The sequence below is a fragment of the Dermacentor variabilis genome, chromosome 11 (assembly GCF_050947875.1).
Source record: "Dermacentor variabilis isolate Ectoservices chromosome 11, ASM5094787v1, whole genome shotgun sequence".
NCBI classification, from domain to species: domain Eukaryota; kingdom Metazoa; phylum Arthropoda; class Arachnida; order Ixodida; family Ixodidae; genus Dermacentor; species Dermacentor variabilis.
The window spans coordinates 15,144,563-15,172,551 of record NC_134578.1 but is presented as its reverse complement, the minus strand read 5'-3'; the positions used below and the strand labels follow the sequence as shown (position 1 = coordinate 15,172,551).

The following is a 27,989-nucleotide window of genomic DNA, read 5'->3' as shown; positions in this document are numbered from 1 at the left end:
GACGCTCCACTCACGTTTATCCATGGAATCAGGCAGTCATGAACGGTGGATTGTAAGAGCTGCATTCAAGTGGAAGACATCAGTTCAATATCGCAAATGAGGATAGTGTATGATGACATTTCTCATAAACAAATAAGCTAGAATTCTTTGCCTGTTTGTTCTGATTGCTCTCACATGTGGCTGCTGCTGCAGATTAAAGAAGATTTCACTGTAACTAAAGAAGGTCGGGTGGCCGAAATACCTCAATGCAGGACTACTCTGCTACAGCATACCCTGTAGCTTTGACACTTTTGAATGTTGTGATCAGTCACTCGAAGATACCTCCAACGAGCACTTCATAAAGGATGCAGCTGCATATAAAAATGCGGAAACAAGGATGATGTTCACAAGCTTGCACTTGTGCTGTTAATATTTGCATTTATGCTGTTTATGACCATTGCGTGTTCATTGGTAATGGGTGAACCACTTCAATGCCTTTTGTTCACGCCTGTTTGTGCATCATGGTGGCTCTGTGGCTACAGCGTTTTCCTGCTAAGCACAAGGTCCCACGTTTGATTCCTAGCCATAGCTGCCCCATTTAAGCAGAATGCAAAAAAAAAAAAGAGAGATTAAGTACTTGGATATAGGTGCACATTAAAGAAACAACCCGGTGGTAAAAATCCATCCAGAGCCCCCCACTACAATGCTTAAGGTAGCTTTTGATTTGCTTTGGGAAGCCCCATAATTTGACTTCATTTTGGAGCCACGAGGGAACTGTGTTTTTGAGAGGCAAGGGGATAAAAAAAGAGGTGTGGCGTATTCTTACGCGGGGGAGCTTCTCCCACATTCTTGCCTCATACCTGAGAATGGGTGAAAATTGTTTTTGCGAAAGATTCATTTTATCATTCTTTTCTCTACTTTTGCAGTTGAAGAGCAGAAAATGAGAGAGTTGCAGCTGGAACTGGAGGCACTCAGGGAGGCAGGCGAGAGTTCCACGCCTATGCTGGAGCAAGAGTTGAAGGCAGCTCTTGAGGAAGAGGTCAAGAAGTTGCTTGCACTGCACGAGGAAGACTCGTCAACTATTACCGACCTCCGGCAGAAGCTTCTGCACTTGGAGGAGCAACTCACATCCACCACCGCTGCACAAACAGACGAGCTAGACAGAAGCCTTCGCGAAGCGAGGCACGAAGTTGAGGAAAAGACTCGGCAACTCGAAGACATGGCCAAAATGCAGGAACAGCAGCAGTCTGAAGTGGCCTCAAAGTCGGCTAGGATAGAGGAGCTCGAAGCAGCCTTGAGAGGCGTTCATGAAAGGCTTGACGCAAACGCATTACAAGCGCGAGAAAATGATCAGGCCCGGGAAGAATTGCTGGCACAGTTGTCAAGGAATGTAGAAGAGGTTGATCAGTGGAAAAAAGTGTCGGAAAGAGACTCCGTGAGCCTGCAGAAAGCTCTTGAAGAACTGCAGGCTGTGCAACGGGAGAGTGCTGAAGCTATGAGAGCTATGCAAGAAGAGCTTGAACATCGAGATAGAAAAGTTCAGGAACTCAACAGTGCACAGGCAGATAATGTTAGTGTGCTGAAGGCTCAATCAGAAGACATCGAAAGGTTAAAGGTCGAGTTGAAAAATGTGCAAGAGCAGTTGCAAGTGAAACAATGTGCGATCGATGAAATTTATTCTCGTGAAAGCCAACTTAAGGTTGAGCATGAAGCAGTCAAAAGAAGCTACGAAGAAATTAATGTCTCAATTGAAGATTTGCTTTTGCACATTGGTGCACCAAGCTTGGGTGAAGCAAAGGTTGTGTGGGATCGCTCCATTTCAGAGAAGGAAGAAACTGTTAGCAAGTATTGTAAAGAACTTAACGAAGCCATTTCACGGAGTGAGCAGCTAGCATCAAAGGTTGAACAGTTAGAAAGTGCGCTGAAAGATGCTGACGCACTGAAGGCTCAGCTCACCACCGTGAATGCGTGCTTAGAATCTTTGTCCATCACATCGCTCGAAGAGTTGAAATCCAAGTGGGGTGCTTTGCATGAAAACCTTGACCTGCTGTCACAGTCACAGAAGCTGGACAAAGAGGAACTGAATAATCGAATCAAGCAACTCATTGATGAGAAAGCCAAACTTCAAGAAGCCGTCGATGTAGAAAAACAGCGTATTTTGGTGCTTGATGCAGAAGTCAACAGGCTGAGGATGGTGAATGAGAAGTCCAATGTAGTCATGGAGGAGCGAGAGTTGGCACTGTCGACGGCTCTCGGCAAGGTGGAAGAGCTCCAGTCTCACCTCGATGCGGAGCGCCGCAAGACTGAATCGAAGGTTGCGACTTTGCTCGAGCAGTGCACTGACCTTGAGAAGGAAGTTTCTGCTCTTCAGTTGCAGGTTGAAGACAAAGAACGCTCACTGCTTGATCTAACGGAGCGTCTCGCCTCAAGGGAAATGGAGCTGCAGGAGAGTGTGCAAAGCTTTGCTCGCCAGGAAGCAGCTCTTCAAGAATCGCTCGAAGAGCTTCAGAAACAACTCAAAACTAGCGAAGAACGATTATCAGAAGTGATGGGAGAAGTCTCGTCGCTCCGCGAAATGTTGCACGCTAAAGAAAATGAAACACTGACACTTCGTGCTGAGCTCACTAGCTCTGCAAACACTCTCGAGCAAACGAAATCGGAGAACAAGTCTCTGGAAAACAAGCTCAAGAAGATGCAGAAGAAGATCGAGGTGATCAGTTCTAAGTACAAAGAAGCTGACTCATCTGTGAAGAACATGCAGCAAGAACTTGAAGTTGCTGTCTCATCGAAAGGAGAGCTTGAGAAGTCGTGCCTCGATGCCAAATCGCTCTTGAAAGGTGTTCAGCAAGAGCTTGAAGCTGCTCTCTCTGCAAAGGCAGAGCTTGAGAATGAGTGCCTTGCACTCAGAGAGCAGCTTGCATGCATTGAGGATAACAAAGCGAATGTCTGCCAGCAGCTCTCAGAGGCCAAGGAAAAAGCTCAGCTGGCAAATGCAGAGTTGCGTAAACTCGAAGCCGAGCAAGAAAGCCTTTCTCGGAAGGCTGAAGACCTGCAGCAGCAGCTGTTGAACTCCGAATCAAACTGCCAAGGCAAAGAGGTAGAAATTCAAGAATTCCTCGACAAAGCCCAGAAGGAGAGGAATGACCTCACTTGTCAACTTCAACAACTTAATGAGGCACTTATGTTGAAGAACAAGGAAAGCAAGGAGATGTCTCGGGAACTCTCTCACCTGCAGGAATGCCTCAGTGAGGCAGCTCAGCGCAGCGGTCAGCTGGAGGAAAAGTGCAATGACATCACCGCTGAACTTGCTAAACAAACAGCACTGCATGATGCTGAAAAAGAGCAGCTTGAACAGCAGATCAGGGAACTTGGGAAATGGTGCGATGATTCCAAGAACTTGACGAGTCAAGTGTCTGCAGAACTCGAAGAAACCCGCCAGGCTCTAGCAGCGGCACAGCAGCAGTTGCAGCAATTGCAGCAGCTTAATAACGATGGAAAAGAGCTCAATGACCGCCTCCTGAAAGAAATTGCAAGCTTGCGCACCAAGGTACAGGAAACTGAAGAAATGCTCGAGAAAGAATGCAAGGAGAAATTACGTCTACATGAACATTTAGAGAGCTTGAAGGAATCTGTCATTGCAAAAACAGACGAGCTAGCACAGTTGAAAGTTTCCCTAAGCTCAAAGGATGCAGAATTGGACTCGCTCAGGCAGAACACAGAGTCTCAGACTTCTGACTTGGTGGTCAAAGTGTCAGAACTGTCACGAGATCTGCAGCAGAGAACAGGCGAACTTTCCTTGGTGGAGGCTGCATTGCAGGAGCGAGATAGGGTCATTTCAAACCTCAAAACATCTCTTGAGGCATCCGCTGAGAATGCTCAGTCCCTCAAAGCGGTGAATGAAGATCTTGTAGCCCAAGTCCAGACACTAGCTGCCAGATTCGATGAGTCATCAGAAGAGATAAAACTAAAAGAACAGAGTTTACAGATGATGAAAGAGAACTTGAAGCTCCTTGAGAACAGCCTAGAGGAGAAATCTCGTGTACTTTTGGAGTTACAAGAGGCCAATGACAAGCTGGCAGTAAGCAATGCTGGATTGGCTCAGCGGGTCGAGGAAGCCGATGGCTCCGTCGCCAGCCTCCGAGAAAAACTGGCTGGTGAGGAGCATGTTCAGGCAACTTTCAGATCTGAGCTGGAGACAGCGAAGTCAGAAGCCAACTCTCTTCTCCCCCAGTTGGATGAGCGGAAAAAAAGGATTGATGACTTGGAGGAACAGTTGAAGGCTTCTGCAGATACGCAAGAATCTTTGCTAAGGGAAGTTGAAAAGCTACAATGTGAGAAGCAGGTCGCAAACGACACTCTAGAGGGACTCGGCAACAAGTTAAGGGCTGCTGAAAGTAACTTGCAGAAATCTGACGAGATGCTTGTTTCCCTGAAAATAGAGGTTGAGCAGCTGCAAGCTCAGCAAGAAAGGATGAACGAACAGCACCAAATGGAAATAGAAAGCTGTGCAAAGGCCTTGTTAGAAAAGGAGAACCAAATAACTGAGTTACAAGGTGAACAAGAAAGGCTTAACGCTGAGCACAACAAGAAAAAGGAGCAGTTAGCTCTCCTTTCGACAGAAATAGAAAACCTTGTGTCAAGTCATGATCAGCAGCTAGGAGAGCTGCTTGAAGCCGAGTCTAGTGCCAGGGCGGAATGCTCAAGCCTCACCGAAAGGCTTGCTGAAAAGGAAAGCGAGGTGTTCAATCTTAGAGAACATGTGGAAGAACTGCGTCTGGAGAATGGTCGCGCGAAAGAGCAGATTGCCATATTCTCGACAGAAATACAGAACCTTGTCCAAAACCACGACCAGCAGATGAGAGAGTTTGCTGACGCTAACTCGAAGCTTGAAACAGAGCTGTCCACCTACGTGGCAAAGGCTAGTGACTATGATGAACAGATTAGAGAGCTGGAAGCGAGGCTGAGTGAATTGTACCAGGAGAACAGCAGTCTCAAAGAACAAGCTGAGCAAGCCTCGAACGAAGTTAGACAAACATGCCAGAGTCATCATGATGAACAGAAGAACCTTGAACTGGAGCTCGAGAGGCTCCAGGGGGAGATAGAGCGTCTGAACGTCTTTGAGAAGCAATATCAGGAGGTGGTTGCCGAGTTAAAAAACATTAAGGAACAGTCACAATCTCAAATCTCAAAGCAGAATTTAGCCATGCAGTCAGATCAAGCTGATGCACCTGCGAAGGTTCCAGTAGTAGAAGAAATGATAGTTCCGAAAGAGGCACAGCTCCTCTATGCAGGAGATGCAGAAGGTGTAGAGGCAGACATTGAAACTCTACGGCGGGAACTTGATGCAGCCAGGATGGACATTCAAATGGCCCAGGAGTTAGCTCTAGGCAAAGAAGATGACATCCGTAGGCTCACTGAAGACCTTGCCTGCATGACGAAGAAATTTGAGGAGGCAGAACAGCAGCTGAGAGTGAAGCATGAAGATGTGAAACACGTCCGCAGTGCCTCCGAAGAAACCAATCCAGCAGCTCATCAGGATGAAAGCAAAGAGCCAGCAGATGCCGAGTTGAAGAAGCTTAAGCTTGCCTTCAAGAAGTCGAGGGGAGAGCTGAGGCTGAAGGTGAAGATACTTGAAGACAGGACGAAAGAAGTGGGAAGCCTAAAAGAACAGAACAGCTGCCTTCAGAAGGAACTGGAGCAGCTGACGGAGGCGCTCGCTAACGAAAGAACTGCTCTGAAGAAGTTGACAGAGGAACTTGAGCAGAGGGATGTACAGACAGCGCAGTTGTCTTCAGAACTGCGAAGCCTAAAGGACCGTTTGGACCTAGAAACAGAAAAAAATGAAAGCCTGTCCAGAGAGTTGCAGACAGCTAACGCTGAAGCGTACAACCTTAGAGTCCAAGTTGAAGAGCTTAGGCTGCAGAGCAGGGAAGCAGTCCCACTTGAAAGCGAGGTTGAGGAGCTCAAGAAGCGGCTGGAATCTGCAAGTGATACTCTCAAGGTGTTGTCGGCAGAAAATGAAGTTCTCAAGGCCGGCCATTCGCGCGAGACTGAATGCCTTCTATCAGAACTTCAGTCGTCGAAGACGGAGCTTCAGCAGTTATCCGCTGAGCATGAAGACGCTGTCAATGCCAGTTTAAGTCGCGAACGAGCGCTGCAGAACGAATTGGACGCAGCCACTGAGCTCATTCAGCAGCTGCATTCAGAGCATGCAGACTTTTCGCGAAAGAAGAGTGAGGAATTTGGACTGCTACAAGGTCAGCTGGAATCTCTAAGTGGAGACCTCATCAAACAGCTTGAAATTGTAGACTCCAAGGTGGAAGAAGCCGACGCACTACAGAGCAAGCTCCAGGCATCTCAGCTTCAGCTTGAGAAGTTTTCTGCTGAGTACAGCACCCTGCAGGACGTGCTTCTTCAAGAGTGTGGCGAGCGTCCGCCCGGTGACATGACGTTCATGGGTGCCGAATTCAGTGCCTTCGAATACCTCAAGTGGCTCCTTGAGAGTGTCAGGAAAAGGCGGGAGACACTCGAGTCCTCTCTCGCAGAGAAAGATCAGCAAATTTCTTCCCTGCATGAGAGCCAAAAGTCTCTCCAGGAGCAGGTCTTGCAGACACTGAAAGGCCTGAGAATGCTTCTGGCTGCAGTCACGCAAGACACCACAGATCCAAACAAATTGGAGGAGGAGCTAAAGATTGCTGAAGATTCAGAGGACCCACAAGCACTCTTGCAGACAGTTTACAAAAATGTTCTCTCCCTCAAGAATACTAGCAGTGCACTTTCGAAAGAGACGGAGAACCTGAGATCGTCATGCGAACAAATGAACTCAAGGTTAGCAGAAGCCACGATAGAAAATGAGCAGTTGCTGTGTAGGTACCACGAAATGCAGAAAGTTCTTGAGAAGAAAGAGCAAGTGACAAACGTCAACGACGTTACAAGAACCGACAAGTTACTTCAGACCGATGCCAGTGATGAGTCACCAAAACTGGATAAGTCACTTCAGACAGATGTCAAAGATGAGCTTTCAAAAGAAAAGGGTCAGGAAGAGTCTTTGTTAGAAAAAACAGAGTTGCTTGCTGAAATAGCCTTGCTGAAAGAAGAGGTTGCGGCATTAAAAGTGCAACCGCCAATTCAGAACGCAGGTGACGGTGACAACCTGAGCTCCGAGCTTGCTGCCATGAGGCAGAAGTCCGAGAAGATGCTGGTAAAGTTGAAGTTATTCAAGGAGAAAAATGACATGCTCGTCAAGCAGCTGAACACGCTCCGTGAATCCCATGCTGAGCTTGAGCACTCTTGCCAGAGGAAGGCTGACGAAGTGGGCCAGCTTGAAAGGCAGTGCTGCTCACTCCAGGAGGACTTGCAGAAGTCGCTCGCGCAAAGCGAGCACACCGAATCTCTCGCTCTGAGTTTGGACCAAGCTACCGCCAGGGCCAGGGAAGCTGAGGCCGAGTGCAGCTCCCTGCGCGACAAGGTAGGCGAGCTGCTGGATCAGAACAACAAACTGGAAATTGAGTCCAAGCACCTCAAGTTCGAACTTGTGAACCTGAAGGAACAGGCCGACATGCTGACCAGTGACAACGAGGCCTTCCAGAACCTCGCCGAGAACCTGAAGCGAGCGAGGCAGAACTTGGAGCAGGAGCTGAAGGCGCAACACGAGCAGCACGCAAAGGCCCTCAAGGACCTCGAGAACAGGTACCAGAAGCAGCTCGAAGAAGAGAGGAACGGCGATGCGATAGCGACCGCCTCTTTGAAGCGTGACTTTGCCCAGATGCAGGAGAAGTACAATCAGATCCTGTACAGGCATCGTGACCTTGAGGAAGAGTTCCATGTCGTCGTTGAGGAGAAGAAGAAGCTGGAAGCCAAGTGCACACAGCTGGCTGAAGACTGTTCCGCAGCAAACCAGGCACTCGCGCTCATGGAGAAGCAGGGTTTCGTGGGACATAAGACCTTCCAGGAGCTAGACCTGCTCCGGCAAGAGCACCAGCAACTTCAGGAGCGATTCCACCAGCTCAAGAGCTCGCAGCTGAAGGCTGAGGAGCGGCTGGTTCAATCTGCAAGCCAAGAATCACTTTCGGTGAAAGCTAAACTCGAGGATGCTGAAAGAACAATCGAAGAACTGAGGGCCACGAAAGAGCAGGCGACATCGGATGAAGTGTGTCGTCTGCAACACCAGCTGGACGAACTGAACCAGAGGCATGCTGCCTTGGTCGAACAGTCACAGGCTAAGGAAGGCCGTTGGAGCCAAGAACGAAAGCAGCTCAAGCACATCGAGGAGCACCTCAAGAAGACGGCACAAGATCTGAGTGGTGAGCTTGAGGAGTTGAGGACGCAGCACGAGGAGGCACTGAGGAGCAAGCTGGACTTGCGGAACCAGATGGAGCAGGCGCACAAGGACAACAGGGCCCTGACACAGCAGGTGCAGAACTGGAGGAGCTACATCCGGGACTTTGAGAGCAGCAAGAGTGAACAAGGCCACAATGCAGAGGTGGAGAGGCTGCAGAGAGAACTGGAGCAGACAGCCGCCCAGCTGCACCAGCTGGGTCTCCGCAACGAAGAGATGTCGGTTGACCTCAACAAGGTTTGTGTGCAGATGGAAAGATAGTTTCTTTTGAAAAATGCCCTGTTTTCTCGTGTACACTGGGAGTTTGTGTGTGTATGCATGCATGCATGCTTTTTATTTGTATTTGCTAGGCTGTGTGGAGACTGCTGTCCATTCCCAAAAGAAACATGCTGTTAGTGTTCATGTGCACAGAGCAGCTTGATTTTGGTGTAGAGGTTGCAAGTAACCTTCTTTTACGAATAGACATGGCGCACCTTGTTGCTTCCATTTCTTAAAGCCTTTGGCTGCATTTCCTGTACTAGGCAACCAGTTGTATTACTTTTTAGATATGCAAGCCCTTCTTTTTTTACATTTCACACCTGGAAAAGTATACTCTGGCTTTACATCAGCAATTAGACTACATATGTTCAAGCATAGTGCTAAAGGGAAGTCTGGTGCTGGTATCTATGGGAGCTGCAAATCTGTATGAAGGTTCAGGCAGTTTAGAAATAAGGCATTTCACAGAGTCGACTACATGCGCCCTTTTCTTGTATTACTGCTCTTTCATCTAATTAGTTTTCGCAGAATTTCCTATTGGGAGCAGTTGCGATTGTAGTGTCGAAGCATTGTATGATTCATGATCGCATGAGTTTTCTACCGCTGTACTCTATTCTTTGTCAATGTTTAACTTTAGTCTTTGTGATTTGTCGTCTCCCCCTTTTTTCTTTCATTTCATGCTTTCTATCTTTAATTTTACGTCTCCGTCCCTTCCTGAAGAGTATGCAGACATTGGCAGTTTTCAGCCCGTATTCTCTCTTCTTTTCCTATCTCTCATTTGTATCTATGTTCTTCAAGTCGAATAATTATACTACTACTACTACTACTACTACTACTACTACTACTACTACTACTACTACTACTACTACTACTACTACTACTAATAATAATAATAATAATAGTAAGCTCTCCTAACCTTGAACAGCAAAGATTTGCTTTGAAGGTTGCAACAGTGACCTTTCATAGTCGTCCTTTAAGCGTAGAAAAGTTGCTTGGGCCATGGGTTAATGCATCACTGTAGCAATCGGCTCTGAAAGCTTTAATAACCTTCTTTACTGAAAGTGTCATTCTGTATATCCTTATGTTAAGACTTTGTTTGTCCTGGTGTGTTTTTGTGTCGAAGCATTATATGCAAGTATTATATAATACATTATACATGCAGGTACATATAATGCATATATGTATTATATGTTTAATCTTAGAAAATGCGGAGTGTGCGGTATTTCTTTTCCTTTATTGACTGTCATTGTTTAAGCATTTTTATGAAATCAGCTTTAACTCTTTCCACACCACGCCCACCGTGCATCGTTAGCTCGCTAACGATAGCTTGAAACGCCGCTTTCGAGACCTTCCGAGCCACTCACAGACACTGCGCTATCGGATGTGAAGGAGGAGAACTATATTTTTATTTTCTAGGCAGTTTGCTTTTTTTTCGCTAGATGGTGTTTTTGAATGCCTTGAAGTTTCGTGATCATCAAAGTAGAAAGCGAAAATAGCCACTCGCTATCGAATGTTTGAAATGCCGCTTTCAAGAACAACTGCACCGCTCATGGACACACTTCGCCATCAGACGTGAAGGAGAACTGTATTTTTGTTTTTTAAGCAGTTCGATTTTTTTCCCAAGAGACGGTAATTTTCTAACGCGCTCCGAAGCTTCGCGATCATCAAAGTAGGAAACAAAGATGGCTGTCTCCGGAATTGGTGCAGGCGCTTCGAAGTATCACAGATCTTTGTGATTCCGCTGCATCTACTGACTGAATAAGCTTTATTGAAACCAGCAAGAGATGGTGGCTGGGCCTAGGCCTCCCACGTGGGGACGTCGAGGTGTTGCCTCTTCGCCGCCTCGCAGGCCTGCTGGGTCGCCCAGAGTTGGTCGTCAAGGTTCGGGCTACGCAGGGCAGCGTGCCATCTCGACGAGAGGGTCGTGGGGTTAGTGTCGGGGTACTGGTGTGTACAGTCCCAAAGCATGTGTGGAAGTGTGGCTGGCTGTGTCTTGCAGATATGGCACGTGGGATTGGGGTAAATGTCTGGGTAGATCTTGTTATAAAGTTGTAACGAGGGGTAAGTATTGGTTTGTAGCAGGTGGAAAGTTGTAGCCTGCACTCGGGATAGTTTGTTGTGTGGGCCGGGGAAGGTTCTACACTCTAAGTAGAAGGACTTCACAATCTACGGCTCATTTTATTAATGGATCGAGAAGCAGCTAGTCCGAGGATGCTGCTTCTTCGTCGCACTTAGAGTCTGAGAGTGACAATGATGCAAAGCAGCCCAGAGCATCTACGACTGCAGCCCGGCATGCCCAACTGTAGTTCTTGCAGTTAAATTTTTGTTGTAGAATACCTGTTCAATAAAAATTTTGATTTTTTTATATATAATGCCTATTATACGGCAATACATTTCGTATATCATAATTTTTGTTACATATTTTTCTTAGTAGATACAAGCATGCCTGCCTATACAAGCTTTGTTCATTCTTATCCCGCAATCTTGAGTCTGCCAGTTTATATCTTTTTTATGGCATACAGCTCATTAATAAAACTTTTATATGTGAAAAGTGCATTCATTCTGCTTTTTGTTTATGGATTACATAAAATATTCAGTGCAGTAGCTTTTCAGAAAAAAAAGATCTGGCCTAACCTTCAAAAAAACCTATTTTCCTCATGGTAGGGAAAGAGTTGATGTCGGAACGTTTGTTTGTGCGTTTCTTCACATCACCTCGCGTTGTCATCCTTTGCTCATTGTACATTCTGTTGTTGGTGGAGCCACTGGTTACACAGCAGCTGCGAACGTTTCCAATTTCATCAGAATGAATCACTCACTCGCAATTGTAGTAGTTGCATTCTAAGATGTTGAAGTTCAGTCAGAGTTTCTACCTCTGTGCTCTTTTAAGGTGCTGGAAGAGAAAAGTGGCCTCAAGCAGCTCCTAGCACACACACAAGAGGTGCTGCGCCAAAGGGAAGCACAGCTACTGCGTCTACAAACACCACCATTGAGCAGGGATGGCGTTCACATCATTGAGGTAAGCTGGAACTGATGAACAGAAGGGCAAGAGATTGCACTCAAGAATAGTGTAGTGTCAACACACTAAGCTTTAAGGGCCCTTCACCAGGCTTGGGCATTGCAAACAAACAAGCGTGGCGCATGGCTAGGGCTGTGGGGTTCGTGGCTGCAAAATCTGAAACATCTGTGTGGCGGAAAAATAGCTGAAATTTGAACAGGAGGCCACGAGACAGTCAAGGTCCCACGCATCAAGGTCGCACGTCAAGGTACTTTGAGTGAGACAGTCGTGGTCCCACGCACAAATGCCTGTGTGCAAGACGAACTACCTGCAACATCACCAACATGGGGCATGTGTCTTCAGTTAATTATTCAGTACGGAAGAGTGCTGCCACTGGAAGAGTGTCATACAGCAAAAAAGAAAGAAAAGAAATAAAAGACATTCCTCGGCTCTGGTACTGGAGAAGGCAAGGAAGGAACATTGCTTGCATGTGCTAGCCGAGGTAAAGGGGGAGAGTTTCTTTGTTCACGACGCCCACCTTCTGGTGGTCATGGTACCAGGACCTTTCATTTTCTGATATCTCTTCCAATAATCAGTCGCTTTGAAAAAAAAAGGTAAAAACGCTCCCTAGAACGTGATTTACAACTTCCAATGCATAACAAAAATTTGCAATGGCGTCCGGTGAGAGGCTTTTTCAGAGTGGTGAAAGTAGATAAAATGAATTCCTTGAAATAGCACTCTCTCCTAAATATGTTAATTAGTAATTGATATGCCAATGAGTTCTGCAAAAATCCGTGCAATGGAGGCAGTTTTGTAATATGGAATAAATCGTCATCCTTCCATCTATAGCATGAAGCTACAAAGGAAACCAATTCATGTTTTCAGAAAGGGAGCTTCACAGTTAAAGAAATGTTTGTCATGGTTCAGGGATCCAACCTGGGGGACAGTCTCTCTACCATCTGAGCCAACCAGGACGGTAGCAGATTGCAGAGCAAGGGTGAAATAATTGATAACTTGAAGTGCAGGGTCAGTGTCATATGGCAGATGAGGGAAAATATGATTGTAAAATGATGGTTGTGCATTCAGGACTTCCTGCATCATTTTTATTTGCTGTTTGCCTTATTTTTTTAATTCACTTTGTTTACACACACAAGGCGGAGGTCCCCCATGCAAAAAGCTGTCGTAGAGAGCTTGACAGGGCCTGGGGTCTTACATAGGACAACAGCCAGTAGATTTAACCAAGTTCAAACAATCATAAATTAATATGGACATTACAAAAAAGAAAATGAAATTACATGAGAACAGGTACAGCATGCGTCATGGACAATATCTCAGAATTCACAAAGGCAGAAGAAAAATGCTCATGAAGCAGTCTTTGATGAAAACTACAATAAAGTAAAGCTAGACCTTGATGTAACGAAGTAGGTAAAATTGGCAATTTGCTTCATTACATCGAAATTTCGTTGTATTGAAATTCACACTTTTATGTAAATAAGTACAGTCGCCGATTGATTTTTCTTACAAGAAAAGGGGCCACAGAATTTTCCGAATTATCAGGCAGTCAAAAAACACAAATTTGAATGAGAAAACAACTTATTTTGATGAATTTGAGCGTCGGTGATGAATAATACGGTTTCATGCTATGTCGACAGTATCTTCACATCAGCAGTACGAATTAAGCAAAGCCAACCACGCTTTTGCGTGCACTCCGCCCTCGCAGCTAATAGCGAATGCTTCGTCTGCCTCTAGCGCCGACGAGTCACCGAAACTCGAGATTACGCAAACTCCAGTACTAAACGCATGGGAAGACAGCTAACATGATGCCGTGCCGTATCGGCACGCCCACTCTTTGCACAGGCGGCAGATTACAGCTAAAGCAGGGTGCGCGACTGCGTATGCGGTCAGCCGCGCTTGCAGCCAATTGCCACCGCGGCCGAGACGCGTGCCAGAAATCGCGAAACGCCAACTTATCTCTCAACTCCCCTGGCCCTCACGCGCGCTTGATCGCGTCTTTCCCTTTGCTTGCACTGGAAGGTGGCACACATGTTGCCACCATCTTTCTTGTCTCCCCCTCGCACACTTTCACTTGCACCTAAAGCACAAAGTGCGCGGGCTGCGATAGGATGTTATCGCACTAGGACTTTATACCGAACATAATGCGGCTCCACTTTGCCGGTCGCTCTTGTCGCGCCGCACGTGATTTGATTTGAGAGGTGTGTTTGCAAGCAGCTGCTTGCAATTCAATCATTTGACCGCGGAAGTTTCCATTTATTGTCTCAGCATTCCTTTGCGATGGAATGAAATTTTGCCATGTTGAAACCGCATACAAATGCACTTTGCTATATTTAGGTTCCAAATACATGATGTTCTATGGACAAAAGGTTATGAAAAGTTAAGTACTTCGTTATATCGAGAAGTTCATTATATTGAAGTTTGTTATATCGAGATTTAACTGTAATGCTATAAATTTAAACAGGTTGTTGGTAGGAACAAAGAAAAAAGAAGGTATGTAACAGTCATAAAACATTTTAATCGTTTCATCATGTAATCTCGTATTTCCATTCTAAGCATGCTGAGTGGGGCATTAAAATTAATGTCAGTTTTAGAAGGTTGGGAAGCGTTGGTATGTGGTAGTCAAGACTAAACCTACTGTAATTTTGGATTCTGTAGATATGTACTATACTTTGAAATGATTGGCTTTCTTTTTAATTTTTTGTTCAGTATCGGTGTTCATCGGTTTCCTAGTGCAGTATACATATTACACGCCTATTCTATTCCTATGCCTGTTACAGCATGTATCAAAAATTTATTTTTGCCTCCGTAAAATTTCTTTCTGCATTTTGTACTTTCCTTGTTTCACTCTAATTGTTTTCAAACTCGGTCCTGAGTTCATTTGGAACGGCTAAAGGAAAACAAATCCAGATAAACCAAAACAAATCTATTGAAAAAAAGAAAACATTTTCAGAGTAATCTTTATGTTGCTAGTGAGCCAGTGACAGGTCTAAGCTAGCATGAATAGAAGGAGCCATATCATCTGGTGTGCTTACAGCATCTTTGTGTCACTTCTTGTCTAGATTGAAAACTCGCAGCAACCTGCTGATGATGCTGCTGCTCTTCAACATAGGTAAGCACAATGTGGACCTTGATTCTTTTGCTAAGAATGAGATGCATTTTGCGGGCTGGTTATTAGTTTGGTTAACCTTGTGAGCTTGCCAGCAGCTTAGCTATTGCTGTTTATTGATGTTGACGTTGAATAACACTAATGGAGGACAAGCACATAGACCAATATGAGTGCTACTGGAGCCCACATTGCAGTTGAAAAGCAGAAATATTTAACAAATGAAAGCTATAAACAAACCAGAAGTGCACTTTTAAAAAGCAGCTAACAGTGTCAGTGATGGTTACAAAATCATTTTATTCATTGATAGACTGATTGAGTGATCTGCAAATCAGACTGATTGATCGATCCATCAATTGATCTGTCAACTGGTTGCAGCCAGTTATAAAGCTGATTGATTAAAGCTGTCAAAAACATGAATTTGTAAACAGTAATGCAAGGAAGCTGTCAATTATGTTTTGAGATGAAACTGGTGCGCAGTAGCATGCTCTGCAGTGCTCTCTCGTAGCTGAATTTAGGAAGTGATTGAGCATGGCCATCTGTGTGCAAATACTGCAATCACTTCTTTCGTGCATTGCTCTTGGAGACATTGGTGTGCCCTTAGTAGTTGAACAAATCGGAAATCGCAGATGACATGTGCCAGTTATAACAGTAACCGCTGTGATGTGTGTTTGAGCAAATTTCGTTTTTATTTAAATATGTAGCTGGATATATTAACTGGAAATTCCTTAAAATAACTATCGCTGTAAAATGTGTTTCAATGCTTGAGGAGGTTTCATTTACGTTGTAACAGATTGTGGGATGAAATTGTGGGATTGTGGATTGTGGATTGTGGGATTGTGGATTGTGGGATTGTGGGATGTAATAGCTGTCACTGTAAGTTGTTGTGTTTAAGTTCTTGAAAAGATTCCTGTTGAAGCAGATTGCAGGAGACGGTAGCTGGAAATTTCCTCTGACAGCTATCAGTGTGAGGTGTGTTTCAGTTGTCGAGCAGATTTCTTTATCTTTGGAACACGTTTCAGCAGGTGGCAACTGGAAAATTTTGTATGTGATAGCCATTCACTGCGAGATGCAAGTCCTTGAGCAGATTTGTCTCTGTTGAAATAGGCTGCGAGAGGTGGACCACGAGAGACAAGAACTCGAGCAGAGGGTGCAGGAGTTGGTTGAGCAATTACGCACCGAGCGCCAGCGACGCCGCCTGCTCGAGGGTGAAATGGAAGACATCGAGTGGGGCAAGGAGGCACTTCCCAGGCAACGGCTGGATGACGAATCGGTGAATTTGTTTGTTGTGCACTGGTAGCCAGCTTACCCTGCACACCTCTCCTTACGAGCAGTCGACCACTCTTGCAAAGCTTGGCACGCACATTAACAGCATTGAAGGAGTGCGCTAGTGCAAGTAGTATTAACAACTTTATGGTCCGTTAGAAATTATGGGAGAGACGCGAGAAAAGCTGGACTAGCTGTTTTGTGGGATCCGGTGCCACCGACTATGTAAAGAACGACTTCTTCATTAGTGATACTTGAATGTGGTCCCTTCTTTCAGAGACCAAACTACATTTGCAAATTTGGGTTACTACTAACTAGTTGATAGAACATGATTATGGTGATTATGAGGCAAACTACTTTGGCAATAAAAAAAGGCCCTTCTGCTTTGCATTTCTAGTTTTGGTTTTGTAGTTACTATACGTACTGTTTCAGTTATTTACTTTTTCTTCAAATATATCCATATTACATGTTTTCGTACCAAAACAAGCATGCCCAATGGAATTTTGTAGTATTCTGATCTCTTTCATTGTCCAAATCTAGTCAGCCTCACCTTGTTTAAAAAAAAATAGTATTCTCACTTTTTGTTTTTTATTGCATGCAGTCTATATATAGTGCATCCTACGCTGGATGTCCATACACAGAAGATTAAATGCATAAGGATGTAATGAAATACTAAAGAATGATATGTACAAATCCATAAACAAGCTTAAAAGAATGCTGCCATACAGCAGTGATTCTTAGTACCTCAGCACTGGGCTATGGTGCTTGGCAACTGAGGATTTGGCTATGAGACTATCTATACAACAGATTACACGTGAAAATTTTACACCCTTCATCCTTTATTCTGTCCCAAATGACTGTGCTTTTACTGAGGCCATTTTGATAAAGAGATTCACTGCTTGTCAGCTAAGCCCTTTAACATCAAAAGCAAATAATAAAAGAAAACTAGGACAATGTATGGTCATTTATTGATTATTTGGGGTAGAGTGGGCCGATCTTCAATAAAGCAGTGCTTTTCCATAGCACCGTGAAAGGTACAAGCAATAGAACTTATGGACCAACTGTGCAAAAACATTGTGAACAAAGGGCTTTATTCTTTGCTCTTGTTGAGTAACATCTAGCCTTGTCCCCTGGTGTCACAAGGCTGGGATGTGCATCTTTGGAACTGTAAACCCATGAACCATAAACTTTGGTGTCGCTCATTTGCTGAGAAAACAACTCTGGCATTTCTGCCTCTGCTTTCTGTGTTAACTGAGGTGTCAATGTCATGCTTAGATTATACTAGTACTATCTTTTTACCTATACATGAAACTTCGTTTTTTTCACCCAAATAATATACTGTTGCCTTTACATTTGGCTATCTTGTATTTTTTCCAACAGTTTTGGCAATCATGTCCAGTGAAAGTTTGCGTGGTTGAGGAATCGTGAAGCGCAGAACTATTTTGTGCAATACCATAAGAGATGGGAAGAAGTTATCATCCATCCAACAGTAACACAAAGCACTGAAGAAAATTTGTCTATCTTGAAAACCTGTATGTGTTTCCCTTGTAACTTTGTCAGGTAGACAACAATTTCTCTCATAATTGCATCAAATAGTTGCATGCTTTGTACTTAGTACATTTAGACGCATTTATGTCAAAACGTACTTCCTACATCTACTTTTAAATATAGTCAATGTATGAACGTAGGACAGATAGCTGCAACGCGTGACACATAACTGAGAGTAACTATTCTTGTCACATTGAGATGCTGATTATCATCTTTTTCTTCTTTCAGCATCGCTTGTTGCTGCATGATGACGTGATCAAGATTCCAGCTACTGACTACTCTATCAGTGAGTGTTAATGCTGACATCATTACCCACTGGTGCAGTCTTACCTCTGCGTGCTTGCATAAATGCAAGTTTTTTCATGACTATAGATACTGCTTGGAAAAGAAGGAATAGGTACAATCTTTTTTTGCAGTAGACATAGCATTGTGAGAAAATTTTGTATATAGGAAGACATTTGAAGCAGTTTTGTAATGCAAAAGATTGCTATACCTTTGAGACATTATATGCTTTATGCTGAGATGTTTTACCTAGGCTTCCGGGCTTGTGGCACCCTCTCTGTGCAACACTCTAACTTAATGAGAGAGGCGGAGCGTGTCCTCAGAGATCTGCGGTGTGCTGACTGTCGCAGAGGATACATGCACAATTTATAGTCAGTACACTGCTGATCTAAGAGGCTTAGGGGCACAAGATTGACTCCTAAATAATGTATAGTGACCTGCTTTTTTATCAGCGAAGCATGGCCTTCGATACTGGTTTCCAGTACTACTTGCTGTGGAGTGTGATGTGGGCATCACGAGCGACCCAAATTCAAATTTTTTCTCTCTGGACTAACCAAGGAACTAACACTGCCAAGTGTTGTATTGAACCATGGGAACCATAAGATGCGATCTCGCTGCAAAACTTCAGCAGAATCAAAGCAGTGGTAAACGCTTCTTTTTTCTTTTTATTAAAATAAAAATGCATGTCACCACATGTCTTAGCTTTACAGATGGTGTAAGATGTAGCAGAGAGGTGGTGCCTGGAATGAAATATTTATGGAAAAACTCAGACGGAAATGACCGAATCTTGGGTAATAGGTAATGCATACATTGCACACCTCAGAGGTGGCTGCCCTCAAAGCAATAGAAACTAATCTTGAAGGCCATGCTTTCATGCGCTACTGGTGCTGGAGGTGATTGTGAGCGCTGCAGGCGATATCATGGCTACCATATTTTGAACACCATCTATTAATCAAGGGTGAACATTTTCCCATTGATTACACCAGAAAAACTTCCTTTTTGATGAAGACAAGGTAGCAGCGTATACAAGCTGTATGCCAACATAACACCAATATGAAATGCATTCTCCATCTAAACAAAAATCTCTTAGTAGGAAGCCATCATGATAAAAACAAAGCATACACATCAGCTTGATGCATAGTCTTGCCATTGTCTTGGCCACTTCTGTTCATAACTCTGGGTAGTGCCAAATTGCCCAGAGTGTCTGCTGTGTAGATGGCTTGCCAAGTTATACACCTGCTTCTCCTGTTCCTTTCAGCTCGCCAATTTATGTCACATGCATCCAAGCTTCGTAGGTGGTTCCAGGGAAGGCAGTAAGTAGAAGATGGCTCTAACTTGCTGTATTTCATTTTGAATCAGTCTAATGCATTGAGTACTAGGCATTAGCGCATACACCACAGCACCACATTTTGATGTCCGGATTCCTCTATGTCATGACCCACCATTGGGTCACACATGTCACATCCCGACAAGTGCGGCAAGTTTGGCGAGTTGGTAAAGCTTCATAGTGATGGATAAGCAGCGTGAAGAAAAACTTGGGCTTCGAATAAAAATGGACGTTATAAGCCCTGACTTCAAACCAAAGGTCAGGGTTTGCAGTCGGGGCTTGTAACAGCCACCTCTTTTCTAAGCCCACATCGTTCTATGCATTTAAACCCTGACCCTGGGTTTGAAGTCACCATTTTTTATGTTCATTTCTTAGTCCACGTTCTTCTTTGTGCTGTTTATAACTATACTACATCATATCCCGCAAGTGTGCCGTTAGTCAATGGTGGGTCACATGTCATATCTCTTAGGAACGTCGTGACCCACCATTGGGGTCCCACGTCACGTCCCCCAGGTGTGTTGTGACCCACCGATGAGTGACGCTCTTTCAAAAGTTTTCTGGGGCTTCAAATCAAGAGCATCGCTTTGCCACTACAGGAAAGCCCTGTACAGCGACATGGTGCAAATAACTGTCGTGAACCACCTGTGACTCACTGAGTATGTTAAACAGGATAAACAGGCTAAGCACTGAACAGGTCGCACTGAACATGTTAAAAGGGCATCAAGGGCAAAAATTAAGCCAAGTTGAATCGATGATAAAGTGTTTTGAGATAACAGATGGGTCACTGTTGCTAAGAGCATAAGGTAAGAAAATAACACACACACACGTAAAAAATTAATAGATGAAGAGCACCACTATGCTGCAATGGTGAATACTCCTCACACTGTATCAAGGGTAGCCAGCGATTTACAATGAGGAGGTGCATTTCAGTGCACTTGAAAAAGCAAGGACAAAAAATAGAATGTGCCCATTTTTGTTGGATTTTTCTGGCAAGGAGATCACTAATGCTGCCACATGGTACCACACCACTGGTGCTGTTTTCTAGGCTTGTGGTGAGGGGGGGGGCCCTCTCTGCACCACATTTTGCTTTACTGAGAGAGGCGGAGCATCACTTCTGAGATCAGTATTGTGTGATCTCGGGGTTTGCGGGATATAAGATTGGCACTAGGTAATGTAAATCTTTGCTTGTACCATTGAACCTTGTTATAATGAAGTCCTATCGGAGATAAGAATACCTTCATTATATTCAATCTTTGTTATAAGTATTTGTGATGTACTGATCAGAAAATGTTAAAATTTATTTGTTATATCCAATAATTCGTTATATCAAGGTTCAAAGTAATAACCACAGCATTAACATGACAGGCACAAGAACAATGACAGGATGTAAGCTACACTCACGGCTGGTTTAAACAAGTCGTGGTCGAGTAGCATTGGCCCTGTCACCTTTCCTGTGACAGTCATGTTAACACTGCGGTTATTGCATTGAGTATGGATCCAAGACAAATGTCAGCTATGCCATCATTATATTGTGGTTGAAGTGTATTTGCAAATAGTTTGAAGTAAAAGCGAGACCTTGAATGGCAGTTTTCTCCACTCTTAAGTTATGCAACCTGTTGGTGCAGAACAAACACTGAAGTATTGCAGGGAGCACTTTTTTGTTGCACTTGACATAATGCTGTGTTTATGGTGCCCTTTAATGAAACCTTTTCTTTGCTGTGCTGCCTTTTGCATTTATGCTGTCACATGTTTAGCTCAGGCTCATGTCTTTTGTTGCTTCACGCATTTTTATTTTTGTGTGTATGAGTTTGGTCCAAAGTACATAACAGATGTATTCATGGGGACTTCTTTGATGACCTCCAACCCGCCGTGGTTGCTCAGTGGCTATGGTGTTGGGCTGCTGAGCACGAGGTCGCGGGATCGAATCCCGGCCACGGCGGCCGCATTTCGATGGGGGCGAAATGCGAAAACACCCGTGTGCTTAGATTTAGGTGCACGTTAAAGAACCCCAGGTGGTCAAAATTTCCGGAGTCCTCCACTACGGCGTGCCTCATAATCAGAAAGTGGTTTTGGCACGTAAAACCCCAAATATTATTATTATTTGATGACCTCCAAGTGGTCAAAGTCTGGGATAGTTCAGTTTGATAATAGGAGTCTGTGGCAGCTTGCAGTTTTTTAATGAAGTCCATGACAGCTAACTGTTTGATAATGAGTCCATATCTGCTAGTCCGTGACTGCTAACTGTTTAATAACAGGAGGTCATGACAGCTAACAGGTTCATAACAAGAGTGTGACAACTAACAATTTGATGACAGGACTCTGTGACAGTTAACAGACAATTAATAGGAGTCCATGACAGCTAGCAATTTGATAACAGTGGTCCGTGACAGCTAACAGCTTGATAACAAGAGTCTGTGACAGCTAACAGTCTGATGATAAATGACCATGACAGCTAACAGTGTGATAAGAGCAGTTCATGACATCTAACAGCTTGATAATAAGAGCTTGCAGCAGCGAATAGTTTAAGAATCAATGTAACGTCTGTGGAGTTGTTTCACTTGCATGTAAGTTATGCTGCAGCCATCACATTTTGTTAGGCTCCTTTTTACCTCTTGTTCTTAGTTTTCTGTTTAGGAACTTCGATAAGCGATGGTTAAAATGGTTTTAGAATAAACCAGACAGCGTGATAAGCTAGTGCAAGAGAGAGACAACGTAGCAAAAATGGTTGGAATTCCTGCTGTACACTGCTTTCTTTTCTATGCTACAACTTCTTCTAGAACTGTTGACTGCATTCGAGATTTCATTGCCATTTGTATGCAATTGTTTGACATGCACTGAGCCGACTGGTTTTTCAGGGACTCTTCAGGTCACAGTGTGCATCACATCTAAGAGCCTTTTTGAGGCCAGAGAGGTACCCACCCTTTATTTTTTTTTAGCAACTTCTTTTTTGTTAGCAACATTCTCTCATTCATTCAGCACTCACGTTTGACAGGGAAAATTTAAAAAATAAATATCACTCAGAATTGCTATTCAGTATTGCTAATTTCTTGACAGACGTTTTAAACAGTAGCCATGCTTAAAACAATGGCACATTATAACAGATTACCAAGGGCAAAGAGGCAAACAAATTAAGGAACTGTGTTTGTCTTATGACCTCCTTTGCTTTTGTTTTCTTTTTTTGTCTTGAAAGATGCTGTTCAAAGTAATTGCTAGCAGAAAATACTGAAAATGGCTTAAATGTAGAAACCCAAAGCACTGTTATATAGACTGTTTGTTCTCTTTTCGCTGACATTTACTGCATGCCAGATTGTGTTGTTGAGGCCAGTTGGTAATGTTTATACCCACCATGGCGGGTTAGTGGCTGTGGTGTCATAGTTTCAAGGTTGCGGGTGTGATTCCCGACCACCACAGCCGCATTTCGAGGGAGGCGAAATGGAAAGACCCTGTGTATTGGGTGCACGTTAAGAAGCCCCAGGTGGTCAAAACCAATGTGAAGCCCTCCGCTACGGTGTACCTGTGTAGCTTCAGCATGCTAAACGCCACAATTTAGTGAAATTTTACGCTGGCCTTCTGCTGCCGAGCGTGAGGTTGTGGGTTCGATACCCGACTGCTGCTGCCTCCTCATACCGAGGTCGGCAGAATGCTTTTTTGAGTGCATGTTAAAAAATACCGGGTGGTTGAAATAAGTCCTTCCACTGCGACGTCCATTATAACTTGCGGTGTAGTTCCCGGACGTTAAACCGCATGACGTAATTTATTGTAATTCATTTGTAATGTTTCTGTGCTTCATGTGCAAGTACAAAACACAATGCCCATACGCCGTGTCTTTCGCACAGCTGTCAAGTTTCTGTGTGGCAGTTTATATGCAATAGCCACCACATCTAAAATTTCTGTTGTTCTGGTTTACCCATGATGCTGTCATTTACGACTTCGAGCCATGTTCTTTGAATGTTTTTGCCGTTCATTATGTGACTCCATGTGCACTTGCCCCCGCTGATTTCAGCCTTGTGTTCAGACCTCACTGCGAGCTATACACAGCCGTCGTAATGTGCACAATTTACTGTGCAGCAGTGCAACAACAGCATGCAACTTCACATAATCTGTCGTACCTAAACAAAATCTGAGGAAAATAAGTGTACGTTTCTTGGCAGTCAGCCTTGGCAGGGGATAAGAAACTGCAGTGAAACTGCCGCTACTTGCCCTAAAATTCTGAATTATAACCACTTGCAACAAGAGTTTTGCTCTAGGGGGTTATAATTCAGCATTGCCCTTTTCAGTGGCTTTTTTACGTGGCTTGCAAAAGGCGCTGCCTTTATGTAATGCAATGGGAAGTTGCATGGCTAGTAAAATGTGGTTATAGGCATACAAGTGGCCCCTAAACGCTGTTTACTGTTGACTTTATTCTTAGCTGACTGTTCTGATGGCACTGTCGAAAGAAAGTTCTGCCGCAGCAATACAAGCGAGGTGCAATAACAGTGGCAGTAATACTAGTAATAGGGCATTAATAATAATTTGACTACACTCTATGATTTCCACTGGTACCTCACATCAGCCCTCAGGCTCAACCATGCATAGGCATGGGCTGAGATAACGTAATGATTCTGTTCAAATGCTATTCCTTTGTGCACTTTGTCATTGGTTAAAGTGGCGCTCTGCCCAGATTGAACAATCGTGACCAATGGATGATACTAGAAATAAAATCAAGCAAAACATTATAGTACTGACTCTATCTTCTGCCAGCCTCACAGAGTGGCATAAAGCCAGATTAGATTTCGATTTTTAACACAATTGCGTTAAGGAGTCCGTGTCGTAGAAAATCCGGCGTCGGCATCCCGCATCGGTGTCCAACATTAGACATAGTTTCGGCAAAAAAAAGATTTTCGAACCGCATATACCCAGGCCTTCGATGTGATGCAAGGAATTGACTGAACTAATTGGATTTCGCAAGCTAAGATACGCAAAAAAATCATAAGCTACAACTTGCACACAGCCTACAGACATGATAGCTCTCGGATTGTAATTTGACCATGCGAGAAAACATAATTATGTTACGCGAAACTACAAGAAACCCCCTCACACACACAAACCGGTCGCGCTGTCTGCCATTTTGTACGCGCCGGCGCGACGGGCATCTTGTGGGCCACGGAGCGGCACGCTCGGTTCCTTGTAATACCTCCAGCTGGCGCTCACCTCTGCCGCATCGTGGCCCATGCAAGAGGCCGTGTTCTTGCCACAAAGCTCGCCTTTGTGCATAGCGTTCATGGCGGGCATTTCCCAGTAAACATTATGGTTACATATGCTCCAGTTGCCGGGAAGCGCGAGATGCAGTCAAGGATCTTTGAATGCTATCGTGTTCCACTCTTAAAGGCAAACCTTAAGCGTCTTCCAAATTCTTTTTTTACCGTGACACTCTTTTTCTTTTTTTGTCTTGACCGAACAAATATACCAGCCAGGAATATACTAATGTTGGAGCACTGGAAGCAATGTAGTGGCAGAGCACAATATTACCATCAGGTCGTAGCAGAGAGTAACATTGTAATAAATAATCAGGTTGTAAATGGCCAAACTGGACTGTGTAGGCAGTTTCAAACCACTTTTTTTTTTTCGCTGATCACTAATTAACTGACTGATTGTGCCATTATGACACCAGTTCATGTGCACATGCTAAGAGGATATGTAATGCATGGCAATCTAGTTGTATCTCCAGGTGATAAGGGTTAGGTACTACCTTAAGTCAAGCAAAATGAAGACACCATGCGTATTAATGTCCTGTGAAACTGCTTCACAACTGTTAGTGAAAAATTTGATCGAGAAGGCAGCAATGTACATCACCCAACATCCATGGTCACTCCCTGTGGCTGCCATCTTTGCCGTTCTAGTGAAAGGTCATCACTTCCTTTTCCCAAGTCTCAAGGTTACAAGTCTACCTACAGTCACAACAGTTCCATGTGCAGTGTTCCCTCCGAAATTGCCAGTCCCCACAGTTTGTTGCAGTCAGTCAGATGCCAGTGTTGCATCGTTGACGGCAACATCCTTGGCCACGAGTGCGCTCGGGCTTGCAAATGAAGCTCTCGTTTGATCTTGTGTGCTTCCAAAAGTGTGCTAGACCTTGATGCCTATTTAGGGAATCATGGTCAGGAGTTGTACACAATTCATCGGCCTACTTACCCGCACGAACTTAAGGTAAACTCTGTTTAGGGGCCCTTAAGAGATTGAGAAAGTGCTTCACGGAAAATGTGCTTTCCACTTTAAAGCAAATTGCACGAACAGCAGGCCACTGTCACTGGCTGAAGTCAGCATGGGGTTGTGCATCTTGGCGTCGTCTTAACTCGGGGCCTCGACTTGCTTGCATTGCAGACGGAACTGCCGGCTCGCGATTCGAAGACGCAAGTACGGCCAGATCACACTGGGCCTCTACTTGGTGCTGATTCACATTGTACTCCTCGCATACCTCTTGTGAAAGCGTCGTGACAGACACCAGTCATCAGTCGCACAACAGTAAACCTTGGTCAGCATGAAATCGCACAAGCCCAAAAAGGACAGTACAGCAGCAATGGCCTGTTGTGCTTAAGCAAATATACACGCACAGAAGTGTGATGAACTCTAGGAGCCTGATTAACTTCTGTGCAAACGGGCTATGCTGGAAATGTTGCAAGCTTTTCGTGGCTTAGCAAGCAGGTCGACTAATGATGAATTCACAGTCATCATTCTCTTGTGTGATAATGCGGTATCCTTCTGCAACTTGTGGTGACTGCGAGGATGGACTGCAGCGTTTTGCTTTTGGACATGTGCATGCCACTAGCTACTTCATGTGAAACGTTGTCTTCATCTACCGTACTTGCATATTCAAAGTGGTGCTGTGGTCCTGTGTTGAATCAGCGTATGTCCAGAGAGCAAAGAAAGTACTGCCACATTTGTTAAACCAAGAAGCTGACTGTGTTACCCGGTTTGTCACTATAGACGGAGAGTGGTGGTCAGCCACAAAATGTTAGGCTTTGTTGCAGTGCGCGAGAGCTGTGAATCTCGTACTCGTGTTGTAATAGACGCACTGCTCCGTGTTGCATTCTGTGTTGCAGATGAACATGCATTTCTTCTGTGATGTTCCACTAGTTCGTCGCTTTCACATGTTTTTACTCAGACTGCTCACTAAAGCTGCCAATGTTTGCACATTTTTCTGATGAGCCACAATGAAAGTTTTTCCAAGAGCATGCAGTAATGATGTTGCTTAAATCGTGGCAACGAAAGAGGTAGCAAGGCTATTAGTTTTTACATTGCAGCAGTGATTTGTGTGTGTTGCAGCAGAATCGTGCTTTATGTAAGCATGGGACCAGGTAGACTGATGTACATTTTAGGGCAAGGTAAATAAATAATTGTGTACAGTGTCATTGAATGAAATGGCTTTAGCATCTTCCATTACGAGCATGACTGGTAGACTTCTTGCAGATTGCATTCTTTACCAGTCACTGCAACTATAGACCCTTTTTTCAGAACAGTTCGCTCTAGAGCAACGAGATGGCGCTTTCAGCAGCGGGCTGCATGTTGCTTCAGCAAAAGCGAACGAATATGAAACTATTACCACTTTTGCCCTGCTACTGTGTTTTCGCTTCTTCCATGCAACTGGGTGTTTGCTAATGCATTGTGCTCCATTCATGCTGCAAAATGTGGAGTGGTGGAGAGAAGATGTTTACAGTAGGTGGCTAAAACAGTGATTGGTATGGAGAATTGAATGAATCTGTGTGTTCACAGACTGCTGGACACAAGGACTGCCTGCATTACCAGCCCTTCACGATGCACGGCTTTCAACGAGGGTAAAAAAATTACCTCCTGCGCCAAAGTTGTATTGCTAACCTCTAAAGAAAGGAATTCAACCCCGGAACATCAGCAAGAGGGACTGCCGCTTGTTACACAGTGACGAAGGAAGTAGTGCCATTTCCTGGCATAGTAAGTTTATCGCACATTATCTTCACACATTCACCCCAACTCGTACTCAAACTTATGCCCTCCCTATCGCCTACGTGTCAAGAATAACTGAATAGGCGCTCTCTTGAATTTCACAATTACACCGACAGCACATGAATTTTCAAAGCTGAACGTATCGTGACTGCAAGTTGTAATTTAAAGCATAAGCAGAAAGTTTGGACAGCTTGAAATACACTTCTAGCCCCACCTTTAGTACAACCACCATACACACTGCTCACTCCGTTTAAACCAGGTGTAATGAATTGCAAAAGTGTTCACATTTCCTCTGAATGTGTGGCCAAAGCTTTGCCCACCCAGTCACCGTCTACGCTACTCGGTGAAACAGGTTTGCTTAGCTGCAACAGTGTCATGCACATCCATTGTAAACACGGAGGCAGCTTAGGCAGCCAGTGAACACGTCACCATGCGGTCAGTCATGGCAACACCCACAGGATCGCCATGAAAAGTGTGTATAGTCCTAGTTATATGTGACAGCCATACAAGAGCAAAAGTTTGAACCAAGACCATGGCTGGAGCAATAGAACAATCCTATTCAAACTTCACAACATTTTGCATTTCATTATTGGGGTGTTATCACCAGGCTGGGTTGGCAGCACCTTATGGGCACATTAACACTGGATTGCAAACACTGGCTGATAACAACAGAATAAATTTGAGCAAAAGGAATTCTTGCATTATACCAGCCCAATCTGCAAGTTTGGGAGTGTACCAGAGCTGGTCAGGGTAAAAAAAAAAAAAGAAACTGCACTGTCTTTGAAGTATATGAAAATGATACTCAATGTTTCAGCCTGTTAGCCTTCATAGAACTCAACATAACATTCTCACAGACTCTGATGAACAATGTCCTCTGTGTTGCTCGACACTGGAATGCAATGTGGCTTTTATGGTGTGGTGCTCTTCA

At 44.3% G+C, this 27,989-nt stretch overlaps 1 protein-coding gene across 4 annotated transcripts in view; it reads left to right on the top strand.

Moving 5' to 3' along the window:
- Positions 1-26,493, top strand: part of LOC142564957 (uncharacterized) — a 50,188-nt gene extending 23,695 nt beyond the window's left edge. For 3 of the 4 annotated variants that reach the window (XM_075676177.1, XM_075676175.1, XM_075676174.1), the window contains 7 exons: positions 906-8,554; positions 11,460-11,588; positions 14,642-14,691; positions 15,793-15,958; positions 17,728-17,785; positions 19,040-19,094; positions 25,466-26,493. In XM_075676177.1, coding sequence (XP_075532292.1) covers positions 906-8,554; positions 11,460-11,588; positions 14,642-14,691; positions 15,793-15,958; positions 17,728-17,785; positions 19,040-19,094; positions 25,466-25,568 — 8,210 coding nt within the window. In that variant the 3' untranslated portion in view covers positions 25,569-26,493. Of the gene's footprint in view, positions 1-905; positions 8,555-11,459; positions 11,589-14,641; positions 14,692-15,792; positions 15,959-17,727; positions 17,786-19,039; positions 19,095-21,963; positions 22,020-25,465 lie in introns of all 4 variants that reach the window. The other variant, XM_075676176.1, reaches the window with a different exon arrangement.
- The last annotated feature ends 1,496 nt before the right edge of the window (positions 26,494-27,989 follow it).